The following is a 22,045-nucleotide window of genomic DNA, read 5'->3' as shown; positions in this document are numbered from 1 at the left end:
TGGCTGTTGATAGTAGGGTGGTCTGGGACACATGCAGGGGCAGTGACACATACCCTGCGGTACACCAAGGTTCATTGAGGCACTTGTATCAACCATGTAGCCTTCCGAGACATGGAAAGGGGCAGCTCACAGGGACATACAGCAAGGGACATACTTGGGTGCAGTGCATGTCTATTCCACGTACTTCATGATAAATGCACTGCCAACTTTGTTTTGGTCATGGTGGTACGCAACTTGCTCTGTAGTCATGGCTTGCCATATGGGTCTGTCTGCTTACCCAGGGAACATTGCATGTTGTGTGAATTGTGACACATTGGTGTTCCATTTGCCACGCACCCACCAGCGCCTGACTTACTGCATTGACTGTGTATGACCTGTCACAGGGGTGATGTTATATATGGGTACGAAGCATCGAGCACTGATTGTCTGTTTGTAGAGTAGTTTGTTGCTATGGGGCATGTTTTGTGTTGTGTTTTCGTGTAATTGGCACATACAGGTTGTTGACTGTGTCTCTCTTTGCAGCATTGCAGTGCTCCTGTAACCGGCCCTGAGAGTGCGCAGGCAGGAGGCCAGCACTCAAAACCAGAGCTAAGTGTCTTGTTGTTTTCCTTACAAACTGCCCTGCATAGGCTTGCTGGGGAGTGTACTGATGCACGGATGTATGTGTGGTCCTATTTGGTATGTTTTTTTCCCTAATCACCCGTGATCCTATGCAATTATGAAACCTGTACCCTCTACCCGGTGTTCCTGCTTCCCGTGCCTATCCAAGCAACGTTCCCTGACCCTCTTTCCCCACTGGGGTTGCGGATGCCTGTGTAAACCCCGAACTTGCAGGTGCCAAAACCCTAGAGGGGGTGGTTGGTTCGTACCACACCTGAGCCTGGACTACAGAAGGCCATGACAATGATGTCCAAGTTTGTTTGGATTGTGTATGTGTTCATGCAGGTTGTACATTTTCGTGCATTCCCTAGTTTCATGTGTCATTCCTCCTCCCCTCACCTGCCACTCATTCCAGTCATCCAGTGTGTATACTGGAGGGGTGGGGGTGGTGGGAGACATGGGTGGGGGCCTTGTGGAGGCTGCCCCTGGTGACTGGAGGGGTGGGGGTGGTGGGAGACATGGTTGGGGGCCTGCTGGCAAGTGCCCCACAGTGCTGGGGGGTGGGGGTGCAGGGGGACATGAGTGGGGGCCTGCTGGGGGGTGGGGGTGCAAGGGGACATGGTTGGGGGCCTGCTGGCAGGTGCCCCACAGTGCTGGGGGGTGGGGGTGCAGGGGGACATGAGTGGGGGCCTGCTGGGGGGTGGGGGTGCAAGGGGACATGGTTGGGGGCCTGCTGGCAGGTGCCCCACAGTGCTGGGGGGTGGGGGTGCAGGAGGACATGAGTGGGGGCCTGCTGGGGGGTGGGGGTGCAAGGGGACATGGTTGGGGGCCTGCTGGCAGCTGCCCCACAGTGCTGGGGGGTGGGGGTGCAAGGGGACATGAGTGGGGGCCTGCTGGGGGGTGGGGGTGCAAGGGGACATGAGTGGGACATGGTTGGGGGCCTGCTGGCAGGTGCTCCACAGTGCTGGGGGGTGGGGGTGCAGGGGGACATGAGTGGGGGCCTGCTGGGGGGTGGGGGTGCAAGGGGACATGGTTGGGGGCCTGCTGGCAGGTGCCCCACAGTGCTGGGGGGTGGGGGTGCAAGGGGACATGAGTGGGACATGGTTGGGGGCCTGCTGGCAGGTTCCCCACAGTGCTGGGGGGTGGGGGTGCAAGGGGACATGAGTGGGACATGGTTGGGGGCCTGCTGGCAGGTGCCCCACAGTGCTGGGGGGTGGGGGTGCAAGGGGACATGAGTGGGACATGGTTGGGGGCCTGCTGGCAGGTTCCCCACAGTGCTGGGGGGTGGGGGTGCAAGGGGACATGAGTGGGACATGGTTGGGGGCCTGCTGGCAGGTGCCCCACAGTGCTGGGGGGTGGGGGTGCAAGGGGACATGAGTGGGACATGGTTGGGGGCCTGCTGGCAGGTGCCCCACAGTGCTGGGGGGTGGGGGTGCAAGGGGACATGAGTGGGACATGGTTGGGGGCCTGCTGGCAGGTGCCCCACAGTGCTGGGGGGTGGGGGTGCAAGGGGACATGAGTGGGACATGGTTGGGGGCCTGCTGGCAGGTGCCCCACAGTGCTGGGGGGTGGGGGTGCAGGGGGAAATGAGTGGGGGCCTGCTGGGGGGTGGGGGTGCAAGGGGACATGGTTGGGGGCCTGCTGGCAGGTGCCCCACAGTGCTGGGGGGTGGGGGTGCAAGGGGACATGAGTGGGACATGGTTGGGGGCCTGCTGGCAGGTGCCCCACAGTGCTGGGGGGTGGGGGTGCAGGGGGACATGAGTGGGGGCCTGCTGGGGGGTGGGGGTGGTGGGAGACATGGTTGGGGGCCTGGTGGAGGCTGCCCCTGGTGACTGGAGGGGTGGGGGTGGTGTGAGACATGGTTGGGGGCCTGGTGGAGGCTGCCCCTGGTGACTGGAGGGGTGGGGGTGGTGGGAGACATGGGTGGGGGCCTGGTGGAGGCTGCCCCTGGTGACTGGAGGGGTGGGGGTGGTGGGAGACATGGGTGGGGGCCTGGTGGAGGCTGCTCCTGGTGACTGGAGGGGTGGGGGTGGTGTGAGAGGTGGGGGTGGTGTGGGGCCTGGTGGAGGCTGCCCCTGGTGACTGGAGGGGTGGGGGTGGTGGGAGACATGGGTGGGGGCCTGGTGGAGGCTGCCCCTGGTGACTGGAGGGGTGGGGGTGGTGGGAGACATGGGTGGGGGCCTGGTGGAGGCTGCCCCTGGTGACTGGAGGGGTGGGGGTGGTGTGAGACATGGTTGGGGGCCTGGTGGAGGCTGCCCCTGGTGACTGGAGGGGTGGGGGTGGTGGGAGACATGGGTGGGGGCCTGGTGGAGGCTGCTCCTGGTGACTGGAGGGGTGGGGGTGGTGTGAGACATGGGTGGGGGCCTGGTGGAGGCTGCCCCTGGTGACTGGGGGGTGGGGGTGCAAGGGGACATGAGTGGGACATGGTTGGGGGCCTGCTGGCAGGTGCCCCACGGTGCTGGGGGGTGGGGGTGCAAGGGGACATGTGGCCTGGCTGGGGGGCATGCCCATGGTGGATGGGCTGCCTGCGGGACATGACCAGGGGTGCAGGGTAGTCCCCTGTGGTGTGGGCTGCCTGCAGAGGTCGTGGAGGGGGTAGAGGGGAGACCTGGGAGGACCCACACTGGCAATTCACCTCTTCAACTTCCCGCACACCCACGTAATACACTGCCCCACTCGCACAGGCCCAATCGCGTGTAGGATTTCTCGCGCACCCCTGTAATACACGTACCCAGGCCAATCGCGTGTAGATTTTCTCGCGCACCCCTGAAATCCACGTACCCAGGCCAATCGCGTGTAGCATTTCTCGCGCACCCCTGTGATACACGTACCCAGGCCAATCGCGTGTAGATTTTCTCGCGCACCCCTGTAATACACGTACCCAGGCCAATCGCGTGTAGCATTTCTCGCGCACCCCTGAAATCCACGTACCCAGGCCAATCGCGTGTAGATTTTCTCGCGCACCCCTGTAATACACGTACCCAGGCCAATCGCGTGTAGCATTTCTCGCGCACCCCTGAAATCCACGTACCCAGGCCAATCGCGTGTAGATTTTCTCGCGCACCCCTGTAATACACGTACCCAGGCCAATCGCGTGTAGCATTTCTCGCGCACCCCTGAAATCCACGTACCCAGGCCAATCGCGTGTAGATTTTCTCGTGCACCCCTGAAATCCACGTACCCAGGCCAATCGCGTGTAGATTTTCTCGCGCACCCCTGTAATACACGTACCCAGGCCAATCGCGTGTAGAATTTCTTGCGCACCCCTGAAATCCACGTACCCCGCTCAATCGCGTATTTAACTTCCCGCGCGTCACTTTTTTGATGCGCTGGGACTCTACCGCCTGCCTTCGTGTGGCGGCCGTGTTTCAGCTTGTGCGTGTCTTTGGCTGTGCGTGGCTTTGCCCTATTCGATTCCATGAATATGTGTGGTTCGAGTGCGTGTGGGCGTTCCGTCTGCTTCCCTGCAGTACATCCCCAGTTACGCCCTTATTTTCGCGTGTTGTTCCCCATTCCGCGCGTTACGCCCCATGTCCCGCCCACTTTCTGGTGTGTGCGCTGCGGTTGTGCGCTTTCACTGTGCGCGTCGCGCACGCCTTTCGCGATGTGCAGTGACTTGTGCGCCATGCACGGGTTTGGCGCACATCCCGAGGAAGACACGCGCAGGGACTTCCATGAATCGCACGCGTGCGCCTCTTTTTTTCCGCTTGCGCCTGCTTGTGCCTGCTTGCGCCTGCTTGCGCGTAGATTTTCGGCGCACGTTTGTTCCATGAATCGGCCCCCAAAAGTCACCCAAATGTCCCCTCTCGCCAAAGTCAAGAACCTCTCTGCTAAGGACCTAATTTCCACAATTGTCAGCAACAACCTCCTAGATTACTGCTCCAGCCTGCTTGTTGGCGTGCCCTTCTGGATGAGACCACCTCGTTGATTGCGGGAAGGAGGAGGTCGCTTTACGAGAGGATTGCCGGTTCACTCAGCCTCGATCAAGAGACACATTAGTCGGGTCACGTTACGAGTTCTTTCGAGTAACCAGGGAGGTAATACAGCCGAATTTTGATTGATCCGACCAGGTCTCTGATAACCTGAAACATCTGAAAGCGAACTCGATTTAAGGGCTGTTAACAGTCGCCAACACCATATATTCTCAGACTCTGCAGTCCGTGCAGGCTTGGTAGAGAGAATTCAGCACGAATTCCCATTGATGTGAAGATAAGAGCTCAGATGCCTATAGCAAATTGGATTTGGTAGACACTTCAGCGAGATACAGCAGCTACGAAAACCATGTGAAAACTACACAGTTATTCATCAGGGTGTGTGTTTGCTTTCATCTCCTGCGATTGATGATCAACTTAATAGCGTTCACCATCACACCCTTTTTTTTCCTTGGGCGAGAACCACCTCTACCTTCTTCCACAAGACAGCAAACTTTGAAGCTGCTACCGAGTTTGGGGCTCTACAGTGTAATAAGTAGCTGTAGGTTCCGCTATCAAGTTGCCACTAGATTATTATCTGTTGTGACTATAACCTTTCTATTGTATACTGTACATGTTCCCTAGACATTTGTTTGCCCTGATGAATTTCCCTAGATTTTATAGTATGATGTGTGTGTGAGGAATGAAACATGTTGGAATGAGTGGGTATGTATTAGTTTGGTTTTGAATGGATCAATTGTGAGTTGTAGAAGTAGATTGGTGATTGACATTTGTCTTCTGTTAGCAAGGCCATACCAGTTATCGCATTTTGAGCCTTGTGTAGAGAGGAAGGAAGTCTTTACTTTCTTGTTTATTTATATTTTTATATGTACCTGTCCTTTGTCTGTTGTATGAAGATGTACTTTTTGACAAATCAGTGAATTTATTGTCCTTGAACAACTGTATTTTATATTCTGTGTATGAATAAAGAGTATTTTTTGACATTGTCGTGATGGTCATTAGGTTGAATTCTCCTAGTGACTAGTAGTATCTGGTTTATGGAAGTTCTTGTTCTCAAGGATTTCTGAAGGTGTGGTGCTCCTCCTTGAATTAGATTCCTGTTTTTAAGCCTTTGTTTATTTTGTTAAAGTCTAATAACCTTTTTTGAGGGTTGATGCTCACAAAACGTAATAAGATTAATACGTAATCTCCCTCACACCTCTTTGTTGTGACAAGTGACCAAAATGTATCCTTATAACCATGTGTAAAAAGGAATGTGCCAGATTTATTTTAAAGTCAAAATACCAAAAGTCACCCAAATATCCCCTCTCGCCAAAGTCAAGAACCTCTCTGCTAAGGACCTAATTTCCACAATTGTCAGCAACAACCTATATTACTGCTCCAGCCTGCTTGTTGGTGTGCCCTTCTGGATGAGACCACCTTTGCCACTCACATTCTCCTCTTCCCCAATCTGCTCCCAACTCCAGTGATCGACTCCAGCTATGACGGCTATCAATGCGCAACCACTCCCTTTTTAAACTCCTATAACTTGTTTACAAATTAATTTATGTTTTGGCATTCCTGACATGTCTGCCTCCATCTCTCTACACTTCCCCTGCACTATACTATCTGCAGTGCTACCTCACCCTACTGTGCCTTTTCCTTACTTGCCGCTCACCAGTGGAACTCTCTGTCCTCAGACATCAAATCCATCTGTAAAGTGGCGAGTTTGAAGATGGTGCTAAAAAAGTACCTCCTCTCCCTTGAGTGTGCAGCCCCTCTCCCCTCGTCCCCTCCACCCATCAGTGACTCTTCATTCACCCAAATGTACCATCTGTTATACTATATGAAAACATGCACTGTATAAATTGTAGATGCTCCCTTACAGATCCACTCTCATGTATACAATGCCTTGCCTGTTTTGGTCCCTCCTCTCTGTAGCACCACCCTTTACTGCAACTGGTTTCTGTTCACTCATACATCAACCTGTTGTAAGGATGGCATGTTTTAGGGCATTTTTGGGCAAAGCACATCCAACTTGTTGAGTGTTATTATGTGGAGGAGGTGGTAGGATGTCGGGGGTGTACTATGATGGAGCAGTCAGCCTGGATCTTTTCATACTGCGGCATGGAATTATGTACTCACAATAAGGGCAAAAACAACATGATCAGATGGGGAAGGGGAGGGAATTTATGAAGTCAGCAAGGACATGTTTCGTTAATGGGGAATGGCACTTTTTACTGGCATTAAGGGAAAAGCCAAAATGGGTGTTGTTTTTACATGAGGAGAGGGGAATTTGTGCAGACAGTAAGAAAAATATTTCTTACTGTGTCGTTTCATTTTTTGCTGGTGTTAAGGGCAAATAAAAGATGAGCTTTCTTTAAAGGGGGCATTTGTGCAGCCAGAAAGGACATGTTTTCTTACTGTGGCGTGGCTTTTATCCTGACATTAGATCAAAACCAATCAGAGTATGTTCTTACATAGTGTAGTGGTATGGTGAGATGCATAATCCCCATTCTCTGAGTCTGCAGGACTCCATGGGGATGTTTGGTGGATTCACTGTGAGCAGCAATTCTGTGTGATAAATCCGCTGATTGTTGTAGGTAATGTGCAGGATTTAGCTCCAGCTTTTTGCTGTAGGTGAATCCTCCATTTTACCTCCAGACATTTGGAACTCAGCAGTGCAGTAAAAGTGGTGACAATGGAATTACAACAACCTTTTTGCTGCACCACCAGGCACGCAATGAAGCGCCTTCTGTTTTCTTGACTAGTAGTGTGTTCAAAAAACACTATTATTAGCTAGCTTTCAGAACATTTTGCAAGCCATTTCTCCTAAGCTCTATCTTCAGGCTTCTATTTCTGTTTTTTACCAATGCATGTGCAACAAAACACACACTTAATCTACCCATTACAGCTTTCATCTGGCACAGCAACATTGGTTTAAAATATCCCACATGCAAGCCATTGAAATTCCCCAATTCCTACTGAATATAAAATATTATCCAATATGTTTTTTTCTTTCTTTGAAATAACCAAATGATCTTAAGCATTGTGATCTCCAAGTATAGAGGTATGCTCAGAGAATTAATTCACCAACTACAGGCATTTTTGACTGACTAGTCACCTGTTGAATTCCATTATATGGACCATGGGAATATGTTTTATGTGAGTAAAATATAAAATCTTTAACATCTGGGTCTAGGGCTCTCAATACATCTCCTAACAACCTCAATGTGTTCTTCATTGACCCAGCCAAGGAGTCTTCTTCATTACATCTTCCTTGCGATTTTTCCATTAAAATCCATTCAAATTCAAACACATTCGATACTTTAATTAGACAACTGCACCTCCCCCGAGATGTCTGAAAAGATCTATTGCATATCGTTCAATCTTTTAGGGGAATAAGTAATTATTGTATCACATGTTCAGAACAGACCAATGGAGATATACAAGGAATGTACCCATTTATGTTACTTTTGCAAGCAGCCAATCAGGCAGATGCATTATTAAAAAATGTTGCTTTTTGCTTTCTGTAAGACCTAATATAACCCTGTACTCAAACCATTAGAACTTGAATATCTGCGGATAATTCCCTGCTTAAGCAGATTTTGTAATAAATCATTTTTTAAAAAGTTTATCTTGTATCCTTCGCATTGCATTTTTGGCTCCTGGGAATATTTTCATTGGGAAGAAAAGGGGACTTAACCTACAATTTCCTTCTTCTACTCCAATTAGACTACTAAAGTTTTCCATCTTCCGTAGGAGAGTTGTTAATCCTGAGGTTGTCCTACCTGGCCTGCAGGTGCGGGGCACTTCTGAAGGCGGTCTGTCTGTCCTTCCATTCTTTGCTGGACCTTAGACTTTTGCACACCTAGAAAAGGGACACCTGTGCACCCTCAGCAACCAATTAAAATAATAGTGATTGAATGAAAATAAGGACTCCCATGAGGCAGATGTATTTTCTTAGATGTCAACTGAAGATCTCTGTTAAGTCTAATTACTGACATTGAGTTTTATTTTGGCTGTCCAGAGGCCATACACATTGAAATGAACATCCAGTGTTTTAATCATATTTAAGGGTGAGTTCTTCTGTTTTGGTTTTTACCTCTAATTAGAAGGAATGTGGGGTGTGTGCGCATGTGCGTTTGGGATCAAATGAATTTGAGAATCTGGGTCTGGGGTGTATTTTCAGTTGCTCTTGCCCATACTGCAGTAAAGGCAAAGCCACAGTCACAACAGTCATTCATTCGGCTTCTTCATGCATTCCAATATCGTTCTGCATCCATTTCAAATAAATTCTTAGTACAACCACATGTTGCAAAGGGGATAGACATAACTTCTGTGGTCTCATCCTCCCTATCCCCCTAGGTTTGCCATGGTGACGCAATCAATTCTTTGCCTTCCGTTACCATAAACCTACATTTTCTACAGCTGGGAGTGCCGCATGCCTATACTCAATCTCTATCTTCACTGATTCTCCCAGAAAGTTGCTAGAACATCTATCGACTAAGCAGTACCTGAGCGCCCGACAACCACTTCAATATACTCAGACCTTGCGGAGCATAGCGACACTGGAGTTGGGGCGAGGGGACACGGATGGAAGTTGAAATTATCTAGTTGTCATGTTCTTCAGGATGTGGCCCTTGGCCACCACAGATTGCAAATGATCTGTGTTCATTACTTATTTACATAATGTACCACTAGGAGGGGGCGGTCCCGGAGGGTAAACGGCCCTCAGACTCAAGTTAGAGGCCAAAGCCGAGGTATATACTGCTATTGGCACGCGGCAAGTCATCCGGTATGCTAATAGTTCCCACCTGCCCCCCTGAGAATGCAAATGAAGACGGCCGCCATGGACACAGAAACAACCTCTATTTTTGCTGTCTAGGGTGGCCTGGGTGATGAAGTGGTGGAAAACGAGGGAACGGGTGCGCAGGTAGGGTGTGGCGGGGTGTGAGTTAGATGTGTGCAGGGGTGGGGGTGGATTCCATGTGTGGGGGCTATGGTCAGCAGGGGCCATTGTTGGAAGTCGCAGGGGCCTGTGGAAAATAGCAGCCTGGTTGCGAGGAGCCGTTGGCTAGCGTGGAATGCAAATTGTACCATGTGGTAATGCCTGTATTCCTAGCCACCTGATTGGTTGGCGCCTCTCCCCTGGGTGCTAATAATAGTAAGTACACATTGCATTGTGCTCATCTATTGAAGCTGACAGTGTGTTGAAGAGATACATTTACTGCATTTTGGAAAATTAAATGTACATTAGGACAGGTACTAGCTATTTTGAGGATTATGTAACTTTACATTTACCCTATCACCCGGCACAATCAATTGGGATCCTCCATTTTTATTAAAGATAACCTTGAGGGCACTAGTAAAATAAGTAAAAAAAAGAATAATAAAAAAAGGCGAATGTAACACAAAACTGCTTTTGGGACTTTATTCACAAATGTGTACCCAATATTTGTGTCCTTGATTTCATTTGTGGTACCCTTTGCTGTCAACCTACAAAACAACACATCTCAAAGGAGTTCTAAAGAATGTCAAGCTTTGTGAACAAGTGCAGATGAAAGGAAAGTTAAACTTACCAAATTCACAAGGGGGCCCCCAGAGTTTCCATACTATAAACAAAGGCAAAAAAATATACATGGTTATTCATTTCTCACACTATACGAGTGCACTATTTCTGTTATTCATTTCTCATTCTACATGAGTATAGTAGTATGACTTAGAGTTGTGCCACCCCTTCAAAAGTATTCCTGGTGTGCAAAGGTTTGGGATCTATAGCAATACCATATTTTCTGACCACCTGAGGCTTTCCTGACGAGGAAAGGATGGGAGAAGGGGCCAAAGTGAGGGACAGCAAGCACTGAGCAGAATCCGGGATGTTGGGCAGATTAGTGAGTAAAGGAGATGGTGGACAGGAATCTGCTCCACAGCACCTTCTCTGCCATCACACCCACATTGCCACAAACTCTCAAAAGCATCTGCTATTTTCTTACTGCAACTACTTCCAGCGCCCATTGCATGGTTTGGTGCAGCCTATTTTGCCAACCTCTATTCTTGGCAGCACCTGCACTTCAAAGAACCCTGGCACAAAGTAGCTTGGTGGGTATGAGCTGCTGCTTGAGAGTAGAGATGGATGAGCAGGTATGCTGACGCACCAGAATGATACTAGAATTCTTTGTATGAACTTGGGATGTATTTACTGCACAAGCTGTTCGTGTACAGTAAATACATCAAAGCGTGTTCCCTCGCCACCTCTTCCCACTCCGACCTGCCTCTTCAATGGGAATCTCCCCATTACTATCCCTTCCCTGCCTCTAGCACTCACGGAGGGGGTGTAGGTTACACCCACCTTCAATCTCCTCACCCCTGCCCCCATACCCCAACCGCCACACCCACACTTACCTGTGTCACCCAGGGACGTAATTTTACCAAAATGCTAGGGGTAGTGGAAGTGACATCACATGACTCTTGACCCCTGATGACATCACACGAAGTTATGTCATTTGACCCCACCCTGAAGAGACGTCAAGGAAAGCGATAGAACACGACCGCTTACCCCTTGACAAAACAGGAAGTGGCATCACATAGTATTGTTTTTAAGTACACTATGAAAAATATGGTACTATATCACTGTAACGTGATATATATTTCATACAAGAATGGATCACCATATGTATCGGCAGAAAATAACATGCTATAACTGCAACTTGCGGAAAAGCACAATACAGAGTCCAATATGGGTGCTTATTCTACTCTAAATGCTTTTTGGAGTATTTTGTCTGCTTTGTGAATTTGAGGTGTTTAAGAACAGACTAAATCAGTGACTCACCCCCTGAAGTGTGCCTGAAATAAAAAATTGAGTCTAGCAATTATTGTATAGAATTCCAGAAAGACAAATTATTTGGTATTCCTATTCTTTCTTATTTAGGGTAACTGCTTAAAGTGTTACACTTGTGGAACCCCGTTTTTTTTTTTTTAAAGAAGCCTGAACAAGAAAGCCAGCCACTCTACAAACAAAGTCACATGACATTGGCCACAGCCCAGGAGCTTCAATTTGTAAAAAATAAAAAATAAAAAAATAAAAAACTTTTCCCCCCATTTTCTTTAGGGGTAGCAAGGAAGATCACAGGGGTAGCCAGGGACACCACAGAGATCTCAAGTCTGGCCCCTGGCAACCCCTAAATGACGTCCCTGGTGTCACCTGCCGGAGGACGACTTCCTCTGCTTCCGTTTCTGGACTGTCCCTTCCTCTCCCTGCTCCCCAAATGCCCCCTAACTGCCGACTTCCTGCCCGCCTCCCAACGTAAACAGGCTTACCTCTCCCAGCTTTGCAGTTCTTTGCCACACTTTCAAGTGCATTGCAAGAATGACCCACGTTGTACTTGCATCGTGGCAAAGATCAAGATGGGTCACTGATACTAGATACTGGCATTGCTTTCGGAGAAAATTAGGAGCAGGATCGGATGCAAATGGCGGGTACGCTGGGTTAGAGAGTTAAGACTCATCTTGATGCCAAACTATCACTGAAAAAGGAGAGAGGGCGAATGGAACTAAGCTGCACAATTACTGCAAGAGCTGCGAAACACAAAAACAGAGCATTTTGCGAAAATGCCAGACGTTGTTAAAGGTTCAGGTCGTAGAATACAACACAGCCAATAAAAGGACACAAGAGAGAACGCAGATTACTGGCGAGGTCAAAAATGTGAAGTAACCTAATCGGGTGGTACAGGAAATGTATCTATTCAGTCCTTGTATCCAACTGAACGCCCCTTTCTTGGAGATGTGCAAGAACTTAACAATGGAAAATACTATAGATAGTGGTAAAAAGAATGGGGAAATTGGGAGGAGATTGGATTTCTCTAGCGCAGCACAGGACCTGACCACTACGCCAGAAGCAGATGCTTAACAGAGGGTCATAAGATCGCAATGACACATCTCCAACTCGGTTAGGTGATGCCCATACTAACTTTTGGCATGAGGGCCACTCCGGCGACAGCGCTCACACTGGTTCTACAATCTTCAGTAAGGCTGTATGATACTATTAGGGACGGAGTGGGCTTTCATACAGTCCTCTTGAAAGACATCCCAGAAGAATTAGAGAATTACTCACGATTACCCGGAGAGTTTCACAACACTCAGACAGTTAACCACGAGGAGTCATTATTGAATGACAGAACTACATCTGCAGGGGAATACTTACTCGCGGGCACATTTCAGGAATCAGATATTGTGTTGATTACATCGGTCGGCAAGAAAGACTGAGTGTTACTTCCAACCTGATTGAGATTAGTGAACAATCTAACCCGCAATCATCTGCAAGGGGTAAGAAGGCCGAACAACAAAAAGAAAAACCAAAGCAAGGAAAAACCAACAAAAATCGATCCTTGCGTTAAGTTCCTGAGAGCATTATGGTCACAAGAAGGGGTCCCTTCCCCAATTATAGAATCCTCCAAAATAATCTCCCTCATGGGCGGAAAGCTCAAGGGCAAAGTGCTCGCCTTGGAAGCAAGACGACACAGAGCGACACAGGTTCGATCCCTGGGTTCGCGCTTAGAAACCTCTGGGTATTAAGTGCTTTATAAATAACCAATCAAGAGAAAGGAAAAAAAGTGTAAAGGGAAAATAAGACCGCCAAGAAACCAGAAGTGAGGAGGAAATTATACCAATAAAGGAGGACATTTCCTCCTATATGTTAAGACAGCAATCGGATCAGTCCAATCCTACAGAGGAATGTGACATCGCAGCAGAGGGAAGCAGAGGAGGAATTGGTAAAGACCATAAGGCACCCACTTATAGAAATGTTAGAACCATTGGGTGAAAGGAGAGTAAGAGCAACTGCCACATCTGGTATGTTATCTGCAGATAATGAGGAGACTAACAGACTGGAACTGGCCCAAGGCTCAACTCTGCTACGTATTCAGCTTGAGACAATATTTGCAGAACGTGATGACTGTCCATTAAATAGAACTCATCTTATTGCGTCCCATACCTGCCTTTAATTATTTACAGACTTCACATATTGAGCTGGTGGAATTTGTAGGTAATAATCAAAATTGTGTAATTCTGCATGTTAAATCTCATTTAGTTTCAAATATTATTTTTAAGGAGACAGAAGTATTACAAAAGGGTATGGTATCATACGTGTAAACTGTGTATTAAACAAAGGGGGCTGGGCTGATTTGTTTGGAAAATAACTTTTCCAGATATTATCTGAAAACAAGTTGCTCCAGAAGTAACACAGGACAGAGACGGGTGAGTAGTACACACATATATAATGAGGCAGTGGGGAATGACTGTTCTTGGCTCGCGCAGCTCTTTCTGCAAAATCTCCATCATCCCAAAAGTCCAACAATTTTTAGCCAAGAGTGCTGTACAAATTATTTCATGGAACTATAGGGACATAATGTTGTAGCAGCCTCTGAGATGTTCCCCAGTATTAGGGATTGTGAAGAGATCTTATTACAAGAAACATTGCTATGTGCAAGAACCCAAATGGAGGGGTAAAATGTGTTGCACAGAATAGCAGACAGAGCATCAATAGGTTGGCTGTTTGGTGGTTTGCAAATTGCAGTAAAGAATGACATTTGTATTGAATTAACAGAATTATAATCTAATTTGGATAATTTACTCGTTGCCAAATGCGACTTTAAGAACTCTCGTGGGTCACCTCTGTTAATCAAGCTGTACTTGATCCAGCGAGAACAACTTTGCAAGTAATAATGGGAGGATCTAAATGATATCTTTACGAAGCGGATATTGGAAGGGAGAGGGGAGAATATACTGTTAGGGGGTGATTTCAATTGTTTCTGGTACGACCCTCCTAATGTCCCGGCCTCGTATAAAGGGAAATTACCAATCCTTAATGATAAAAGCAATAAAGGAAAATTGTGGGAGATACTCAAGAATGAGCGGAATCTGAATAAACTGAATGGCAATATAGAAGGGGACATTCCCATGCCACCTATATGCTGCAGAGGCATGCCAGAATCAAATAAAGACTACATGTTTGCCTCAGTTCATATATTTAATAACGGCACCTCATTGAGAGATATGTTTATGGAATTGAGCGATCATGCGGGTCCAATTTGGATATGGACGTGGAAATTTAGGAACATGCAGTGGATCTGAATCAGAGAGGTTTAGGCATCAATGAGGGCCGTAACAGAATTAAATGGTCCGGTCGATATTCAAAAGCATTTGGTAACTGCTCTTTATGCTGCCCAGAATCATTTGATGGGCTGGGATTTGTCAGTGTGGGAAATCGAATCATATGAGGCAACCCTCAACTCTTTATGTGATATGGTGCCGATAAGGGAAACGGCTTCAATGTTGAAAGTTCATACTAATTTCTTTGATATCGAGATCTCGGAAAAGAAATGTACGATAAGGGCAACTATTCGTAAGATAGGTGGATTGTGTGCTGATAAGCACACTTTCATGGAGGAGAAACAAAAATGAATGCAACATTATAGAAATTGGGTTAAAAAGCATAAGCACAAAATGTCCCGAGTGAATAGTCAAACGATATTGAAAACGCCTGTTTAAAGAACTCCAGTTTCTTTTGGGGACAAATAAATGACATGGGAAACCAAGAGAAACTGGTTCAACTAAACCCTATCTCGGAGAACAGGTGGGTCAATTTTCATGCGAAAGCTTTTCTTGATGAGCAGAATAAGGATAATGATTTGCAGTGGAAATGTTTGCCTGCAGGGAGTTTTCAGTTCCAAGAAGAGGACATTGAGATAGTCACAAAATCTTTAAAACATTTGAGAGCTTTGGGGCCGATAGTGTTTCTAACATAATGTTGAAGGCAAATCTGCCATTTTGGGGTGAAATGTTACAACTATTAATTGGGCAAATCATCAAAACAAATAATATCCTGCACTCATGGCACATGGCGCATGCTGTTTCCATCTATAAGAAAGGGGGCAAGCAAGATATCAGGAACTACCACCCTATAGCCCTATTGGATGTTGAAGAGAGGCAAATGTGCATGTCACTCATAGAGCCCACACCCTGACCTCCGTCATATTGGAAGAACAGAAAGAAAGTGCTGTGCATGACACCTGGTATCATCCCAATACTGCATCGAAGATATAAAAGACGTTATGCGCTCAGACAAGCGTATCGAATGTACCCTCGAACGGATGTGGTGGAAGGAAGTCTGTTGACACCACTGGATATAGAAGAACTATAAGTAAAGTCTGACAGGTGTAAAGTGACGTCACGAAGAGAAGAGACGAGACAAGACGAGACGAGGGCACACTTAAACGATATATGAATACTCAAAGAATGAAGATGTAACTGAAGTGATAAAGTGAACATACATGCAAATACGAAGAAATCGTATACACTGAGAAGATAAGTGAGCAGAAATGCAGTAGATGTATTTACGCAGTAACCCAATGTAGATGAGACATATAGAAGCTTACTAAAGGTAGGAAATATAACACGGGTAAATCAGCCATGTTAATAAAATGGACATCAGTTTCGTATAATAGTAAGCGAGAAGCCTGAAGCAGAAAGACCAAGGCTGCAAAGCCGACAAGCACTGGAATACAAACTTGTGCAAGAACAAAGAATATTTGTTTGGGTCAGGATCAAGAATGTCACACCAAGAATCAAATGCAAGGCACGAGAGGAGTCGAAGAGGATAAGCCATGTACGCAGGACATATTTCTCTTAGATTAAGTAAAGGAATGAACATTTGCGAGTGCCATATAAAATACAATTAAAGATGCAGAAAACATATGCAAGACGGAGCAACCAAGTCTCCAGGGGCCATGGAGTGTAATAGCACCTAATATAATTGAATCAAATAGCACTAAATATAAGGACAGAATGGACAAATCATGGTTTCCTCACACGTGGTGCAAGACCAAAAAACTAGGCCTATTCATAAAGCTCCAGACAAAGATAGCAATGTACCTTCACTCCCTTTAAAGTTCTGAGGAAGAGAACAGGCAGCGAGGTCAACTACAAAGAAGAAGGTTTGGTTTAGGGCATAACTGATAAGAGATGGTAGGCTAATTAGTCAAGTGAGCAGTTATCTGATGTTGTTCCCCGCACCTGGGTTTTGTTTTGCTTAGGTGCTGCTAACGAGTCGAAGGTCCAGGGTTGGAGGAGAGTGCCAACCAATCATGAGGTCCTAAGTAATGGTGGACTATACATTGCTGCAGAAGCCATTCCGCTGCTGTTATTCTGCTATTATCTGTATTGTACGCAGTTAGGTGTAGTTCAAGGCGTGCCTACCAGATAAGGGGCAACCAATGATATTACTAACACCTAAATGAACTATAGGTATATATGTTCCCTTAACCAATCCCTTCCTGTTTGCCACGTAGGATGACGCCATAGCTGACATACATCGAGGTATAAATCCTTGTGTGTAATGGAAATGCTCTGAGTGTGTGTGAGCTGCGATTTGTTATGCTCGCCAGGTTTCCCTACTTTATTGAGTTGATAATAAAGTAGTGTTTTGCTATTTTCTTTGAGTTTGTGCGGTTATTTGAGCCTTGAAGTTGGGCCTTCTGTAGCCCAACTAGTTCTGTGAAATGTAAATGCCACCCACAGGCTCTGAATCCAACTGACTGACCAGTGCATCCAAGCAGCCACTGAACCTTCTACTTCCTGCTCTCTCACCATGAGGGACTACTGTCAGTCATTTAAGGTGGAAATCGCCTGCTATGGGTATGATTTCTGGGTAGCTGGCCTTAGCAATCAAAGCCTTTTTGTTGTTGCTAGGAAACGCTGCGACCTAACGTATGTGCCTACAGATGTTTTAGCATGACATACTGTACTGTATTTTCGCAGGTTACAGTAAAGCATATTTGAGCTTCACCCTTACGTTTTCAATAATAATTGTTTCAAATAAAACAAAAGACGGCCTGTCATTGGGGTCAGGGATCCTTTCATGTCACTTCCGCTGATGTGACATTAGGATGTGTTCTGTTATGTGTCTTCTGTGACCCCAATGCTTTTGGATGCCTAAGGGTATGGATCTTAACATGCAGTCTAAACAGAATGCCTGTACCCAACGTTTTTGGGATTCTTTTAAAAACAATACTTGTGGAAAACACAACTGAAGACCACGCCCGGAGAATGGCCACTTTCCTCCCTTGCTATGCTGTCAGTGATGGAAGGCGCACTTGGTAGCCTTGCAAATGCTTGCAAAAGCGAAAGCTACATTGAAAGGCCCCGTGTAGTTAAAGAAGTATTGGTTTTATTACAGTCAATTTCAAAACATACTTTATTTAAATTTAAGCTGCCTTCACCAATTTGTGAGGTCCTTGAGATCGATGTTAGATATTTATACTCCAGACAAGAGCATTGCATTGTTCAAAAGAGGGTCAAGTATCCGGGCCCGAATTTTGCCACATGTGGAATCGCGTGCTCGCCGTGGATAATGAGTTTCACCATGGTTTCAAGAATGTCTATACCCCTTTAACTCGAGGAGGGTGAAGGCATTGTCAGCTCTCCCCAACCAATCCATCAATCACCATCAAATTTACTTCATCTGGCACGTAACTAATTGCAGAAAACATGAAAACAATAATAACATAGTAAACAACATTCTCAACAGCCCTACATCAACACAGCAACAGTGATAAAAGAACAATTACAAGGAAGCGCGCGCGCGCACCCACACACACTGCACCACCCCGTACACTGAGAAGAAATCCTGTGAGTCCACAGAAGTCCAGTGCCATTTTTCCTGTGCACACACTGCCCTGATAAGACCGACTCAAGGTAGACCTTCCTTGCCAAAGGACGACATTGTCTCGCAGGCAAACCTACCCTCCTCCCGGGGAGTTTTATTCCATTATCTGGCCAATGCCTCCAGTCTAGTGGGAGGGTATTCAGCATAGGTCTTCGAAAAATGAAGCACTGGAGGTTAGGTGGTAGTGGTACTGAGTATATGTTAAATTCCCGCCCGCCTTGAGCTCTCTGTCTAGTTAGGGTTTCTCATGAGAAGTAAGACGCATTATGGCTCCCTAAACTTCAGCCTCTGTGTTCTCTCGTTTGTGAAGCAGACCAATGGAGTGAGTACTAAAGAGTGGCTGCCCAATTATCGAGGGGGGCATGTGTGAAAGGGTCGGGTCTATTCAGGCAGAGAAGGGAGTGTGTGGTCCCGTGTTGAAAGATTAAGGTAATTGGAGAACCAGAGCATTGCCCTTACACGATCTTTCTAAAGTTGCAAGAACTGTGTGAAGTAAAGTTTAGTGCTTGAAAACTCCAGGGTAGTAAACTAGCTCTGGAAGGACATAATAATCCAGGGTGTTACAGATCCCAAAGGCATGACATTTTCTCTTGCACCCACTCAAACCTTTTCTTTAGGGTCAAAGAAGGCAGCAGCTGATCGCTCATGGCGACTCCATCCGGTGTGAACATGGGTTCTACAGCTGCTCGCTCATGGTGACTCTATTCTGGGTGAACATGGGTTCCACAGCTGCTTGCTCATGGTGACTCCATCCTGGGTGAACGTGGGTTTCACAGCTGCTTGCCAATGGTGACTCCATCTCAGGTGAACGTGAGTTCCACAGCTGCTCACTCATGGTGATTCCAACCTGGCTGAACTTGGTTCCGCAGCTGCTTGCTTATGTTGACTCTATCCTGGATGAACGTGGGTTGCACAGCCGCTCGCTCATGGTGACTCCATCTCGGGTGATCATGGGTTCCACAGCTGCTCGCTCATGGTGACCCCAACCTGGGTGAACGTGGTTCCACATCCGCTTGCTCATGGTGACTCTATCCTGGGTGAACACGGGTTCCACAGCTGCTCGCTCATGGTGACTTCATCCTGGGTGAAAGTGGGTTTCGCAGCTGCTCGCAAATGGTGACTCCATCCTGGGTGGACGTGGGTTCCACAGTTGCTCGCTCATGGCGATTCCATCCTAGTTGGACATGGTTCCGCAGCCGCTTGCTCATGTTGACTCTATCCTGGGTGAACCTGGTTCCGCAGCCACTTGCTCATGTTGACTGTATCTTGGGTGAACATGTGTTCCACAGCTGCTCGCTCATGGTGACTCCATCCTGGGTGGACGTGGGTTCCACAGCTGCTCGCTCATGGCGATTCCATCCTGGTTGGACATGGTTCCGCAGCTGCTTGCTCATGTTGACTTTTTCCTGGGTGAACCTGGTTCCGCAGCCACTTGCTCATGTTGACTGTATCTTGGGTGAACGTGTGTTCCACAGCTGCTCGCTCATGGTGACTCTATCCTGGGTGAACATGCATTCCACAGCTGCTTGCTCATGGTGACTCCATCCTGGGTAACCGTGAGTTCTGCTGCCGCTCGTATATGTGACTCGATCATGGGTAACATGGGTTCCTTTAAAGCGTTTTACTTCTTGCTCACTTGATAGGGGATGGAAGCAAAGTTTACAAAGCTGCAGTCAAGACCTTGACACAGGCACCACACCTAGTGACGTTTTGTGACTTTATTCTGAATTTGAAAAGGGTATGTTCGTTTATTTGATTCCAGAGTGATTAATGACAGAATGCTGCATACAGTGGAAAATAGTTTCATAACTAACTTTAAACAATTAGAATAATACATTGATTTAAAAAGATGTGATGTGAAACTGTGTAGACAAGCACACATGGCATAATGGGGTGCTTACACCTGAGTGAGCGGTTGCGGCCTGAGGAAGGCTTCTCTATATGGCTTGCAGCGTTCTGTTACACTAGGTGGAGAGTGCATGTGGTCGAAACAGGTGTAGCCACTGCAGACTGTGGTCTGTCTTGTGCAGTGAAGTAGACCTATGCATTACACTGGAAGGGTAATGGAGGGTGAAGACGGCTTTTGCTGTAAAAGGGACTTAGAGGATGAGTTCAGCTATGTATAAAAAGCGGTGCCTATGATTGAGCGATATTATTACTTTATTGAGTAACATCACTACTAGATGATTGAAATAACATTTATGACACATTTTTATAACTGCGTAATCACACCCTTGGTGTTACAATGTTAATGCTTTGTAGACTAATGGAGAGGTCACTGTCACAGGATAATTGCCCCAACGCACACCCCTCCCACATAATGACCGAGGTGAAGCAGAGGGGAGTTGGGGAAGGCCAATTATCTTGCGTGATAATGACTCTCTTCATGGCTAGTAGGCGATTGGCATATATCGTTAGTAGCATTCCAGGTATATGAGTTGTGCTACAGCCGTACCATTGTGGTCCACATCAGAGATTATTGACTGCATTCTAAGCATTATGTGGGCTAAAAGGCACTCAATAATGCCTGCTAAGTTCTAATTTAGCTGGCATCCGTATGAAGTGATTTGCAGAGACTCATGTTGATGAATAAGAAACATACGTTAATGATGGCATCGGTCTGTATGTATTCCATGTCGGAGTCCTTGAGCCCAAGCTCTTTACCACCTCTCTGTGTCGTACTTATGATCCCTGTTGTCACCGTGTTCTGCAGTGAGAAGGGACTCCCCAGAGCCACCACAAATTCTCCAGGCCTCAGATCGGAGGATCTCCCCAGCAGCAACACTGGGAGCGGTGCCTGCGGAATAAGCAATTGATATGTTAAGTTAGTAAAGTCCAGAATCAGATGTATTCCTCGCAGGCATTCAGCAATGTTTATGGCACTTCCTCAGAAGATTGCCTGTAAGCACTTTCCCACTAACAGAGTAGTTTGAGTAGTTGACATCAAGTACATAAAAAAGGCTTTAAGCAACAGTTGTTTACAGTTTTGTAATTTATACAATGGTATCCCAACAGGAATTTTGGCAGCATCTGCCATGTGATAAGTTGCACAGTTTTGCTCAAAAGGAGGGGTGTCATCTCAAGTTACCTGCAGTAGGTTTTATTTTTTTGCTTTGCAGGCACACATTTCTCACATTATCGGGCCTTCCAGTTAGAATTCTAGAGAATAGAGTGTTGATCCAAAAGAAAACAACAAGTCGATACCTTCATTAGCTAAAAAAGTCATTTATTGAGCGTATTTGCGAGCTTGCGTGATATTTCCCCACTTCCTCAGGCAGGCATGAATGAATGCTTTCCAAAACATGATAGCTTAAATAGCTCCTCCTGGAAATACCCTGTTATCTGTGCCTATCTGTGCACTTGATTTGTAGTTATACGCAGAGAGGCATGCATTAGATGTTGAACTCCCCCACATATTGCAGTCTTCAAGGTCTAAATGGTGCACTATGTTAAGTTGGGCAGGGGATAGTGGAACTGACGAGAAGGGACAGAAAAAGCCAGTTTGCAGCAGTTCTGTCATATTGCAGCATGCTACAAACTGCATGACTTTGGCGCTGCTCGTACAATGCCCTCCCCCCAAGAATGCCTCCTGTCAGTTACACTCGCCCACTTCCCTGCCACTTTTTTTTCTTCTCTACTCACTCAACTTATTCGATTGGTGCACACCCGTCACCCCAGCCTGCCTCTTTTCATTTTTGTGGGTTCCCGACCAACCACCCAAGACTGCCGGGTTTCCTTTTGAGGGAGTTCCCCCAAACTCTGGACCCTGTTGTGTTTCCTTCTTGAGTTTGGTAACATCCAAAGCCAAACA

At 46.9% G+C, this 22,045-nt stretch overlaps 1 protein-coding gene across 1 annotated transcript in view; it reads right to left on the bottom strand.

The window, feature by feature from the left end:
• The window catches only part of HTRA4 (HtrA serine peptidase 4), a 559,742-nt gene that overhangs the window by 77,328 nt on the left and 460,369 nt on the right, over positions 1 to 22,045 (bottom strand). Inside the window, exons 4-5 of the mRNA XM_069617917.1 lie at positions 20,837 to 21,031; positions 10,094 to 10,126 (exon numbers count right to left, since the gene is read on the bottom strand). Of these exons, the coding sequence (XP_069474018.1) occupies positions 10,094 to 10,126; positions 20,837 to 21,031 (228 nt within the window). The remainder of the gene's footprint in view (positions 1 to 10,093; positions 10,127 to 20,836; positions 21,032 to 22,045) is intronic.

The sequence above is a fragment of the Ambystoma mexicanum genome, chromosome 10 (assembly GCF_040938575.1).
Source record: "Ambystoma mexicanum isolate Mex_15411 chromosome 10, UKY_AmexF1_1, whole genome shotgun sequence".
Taxonomy (NCBI): domain Eukaryota; kingdom Metazoa; phylum Chordata; class Amphibia; order Caudata; family Ambystomatidae; genus Ambystoma; species Ambystoma mexicanum.
This window is presented reverse-complemented; position numbering and strand designations above follow the sequence as displayed.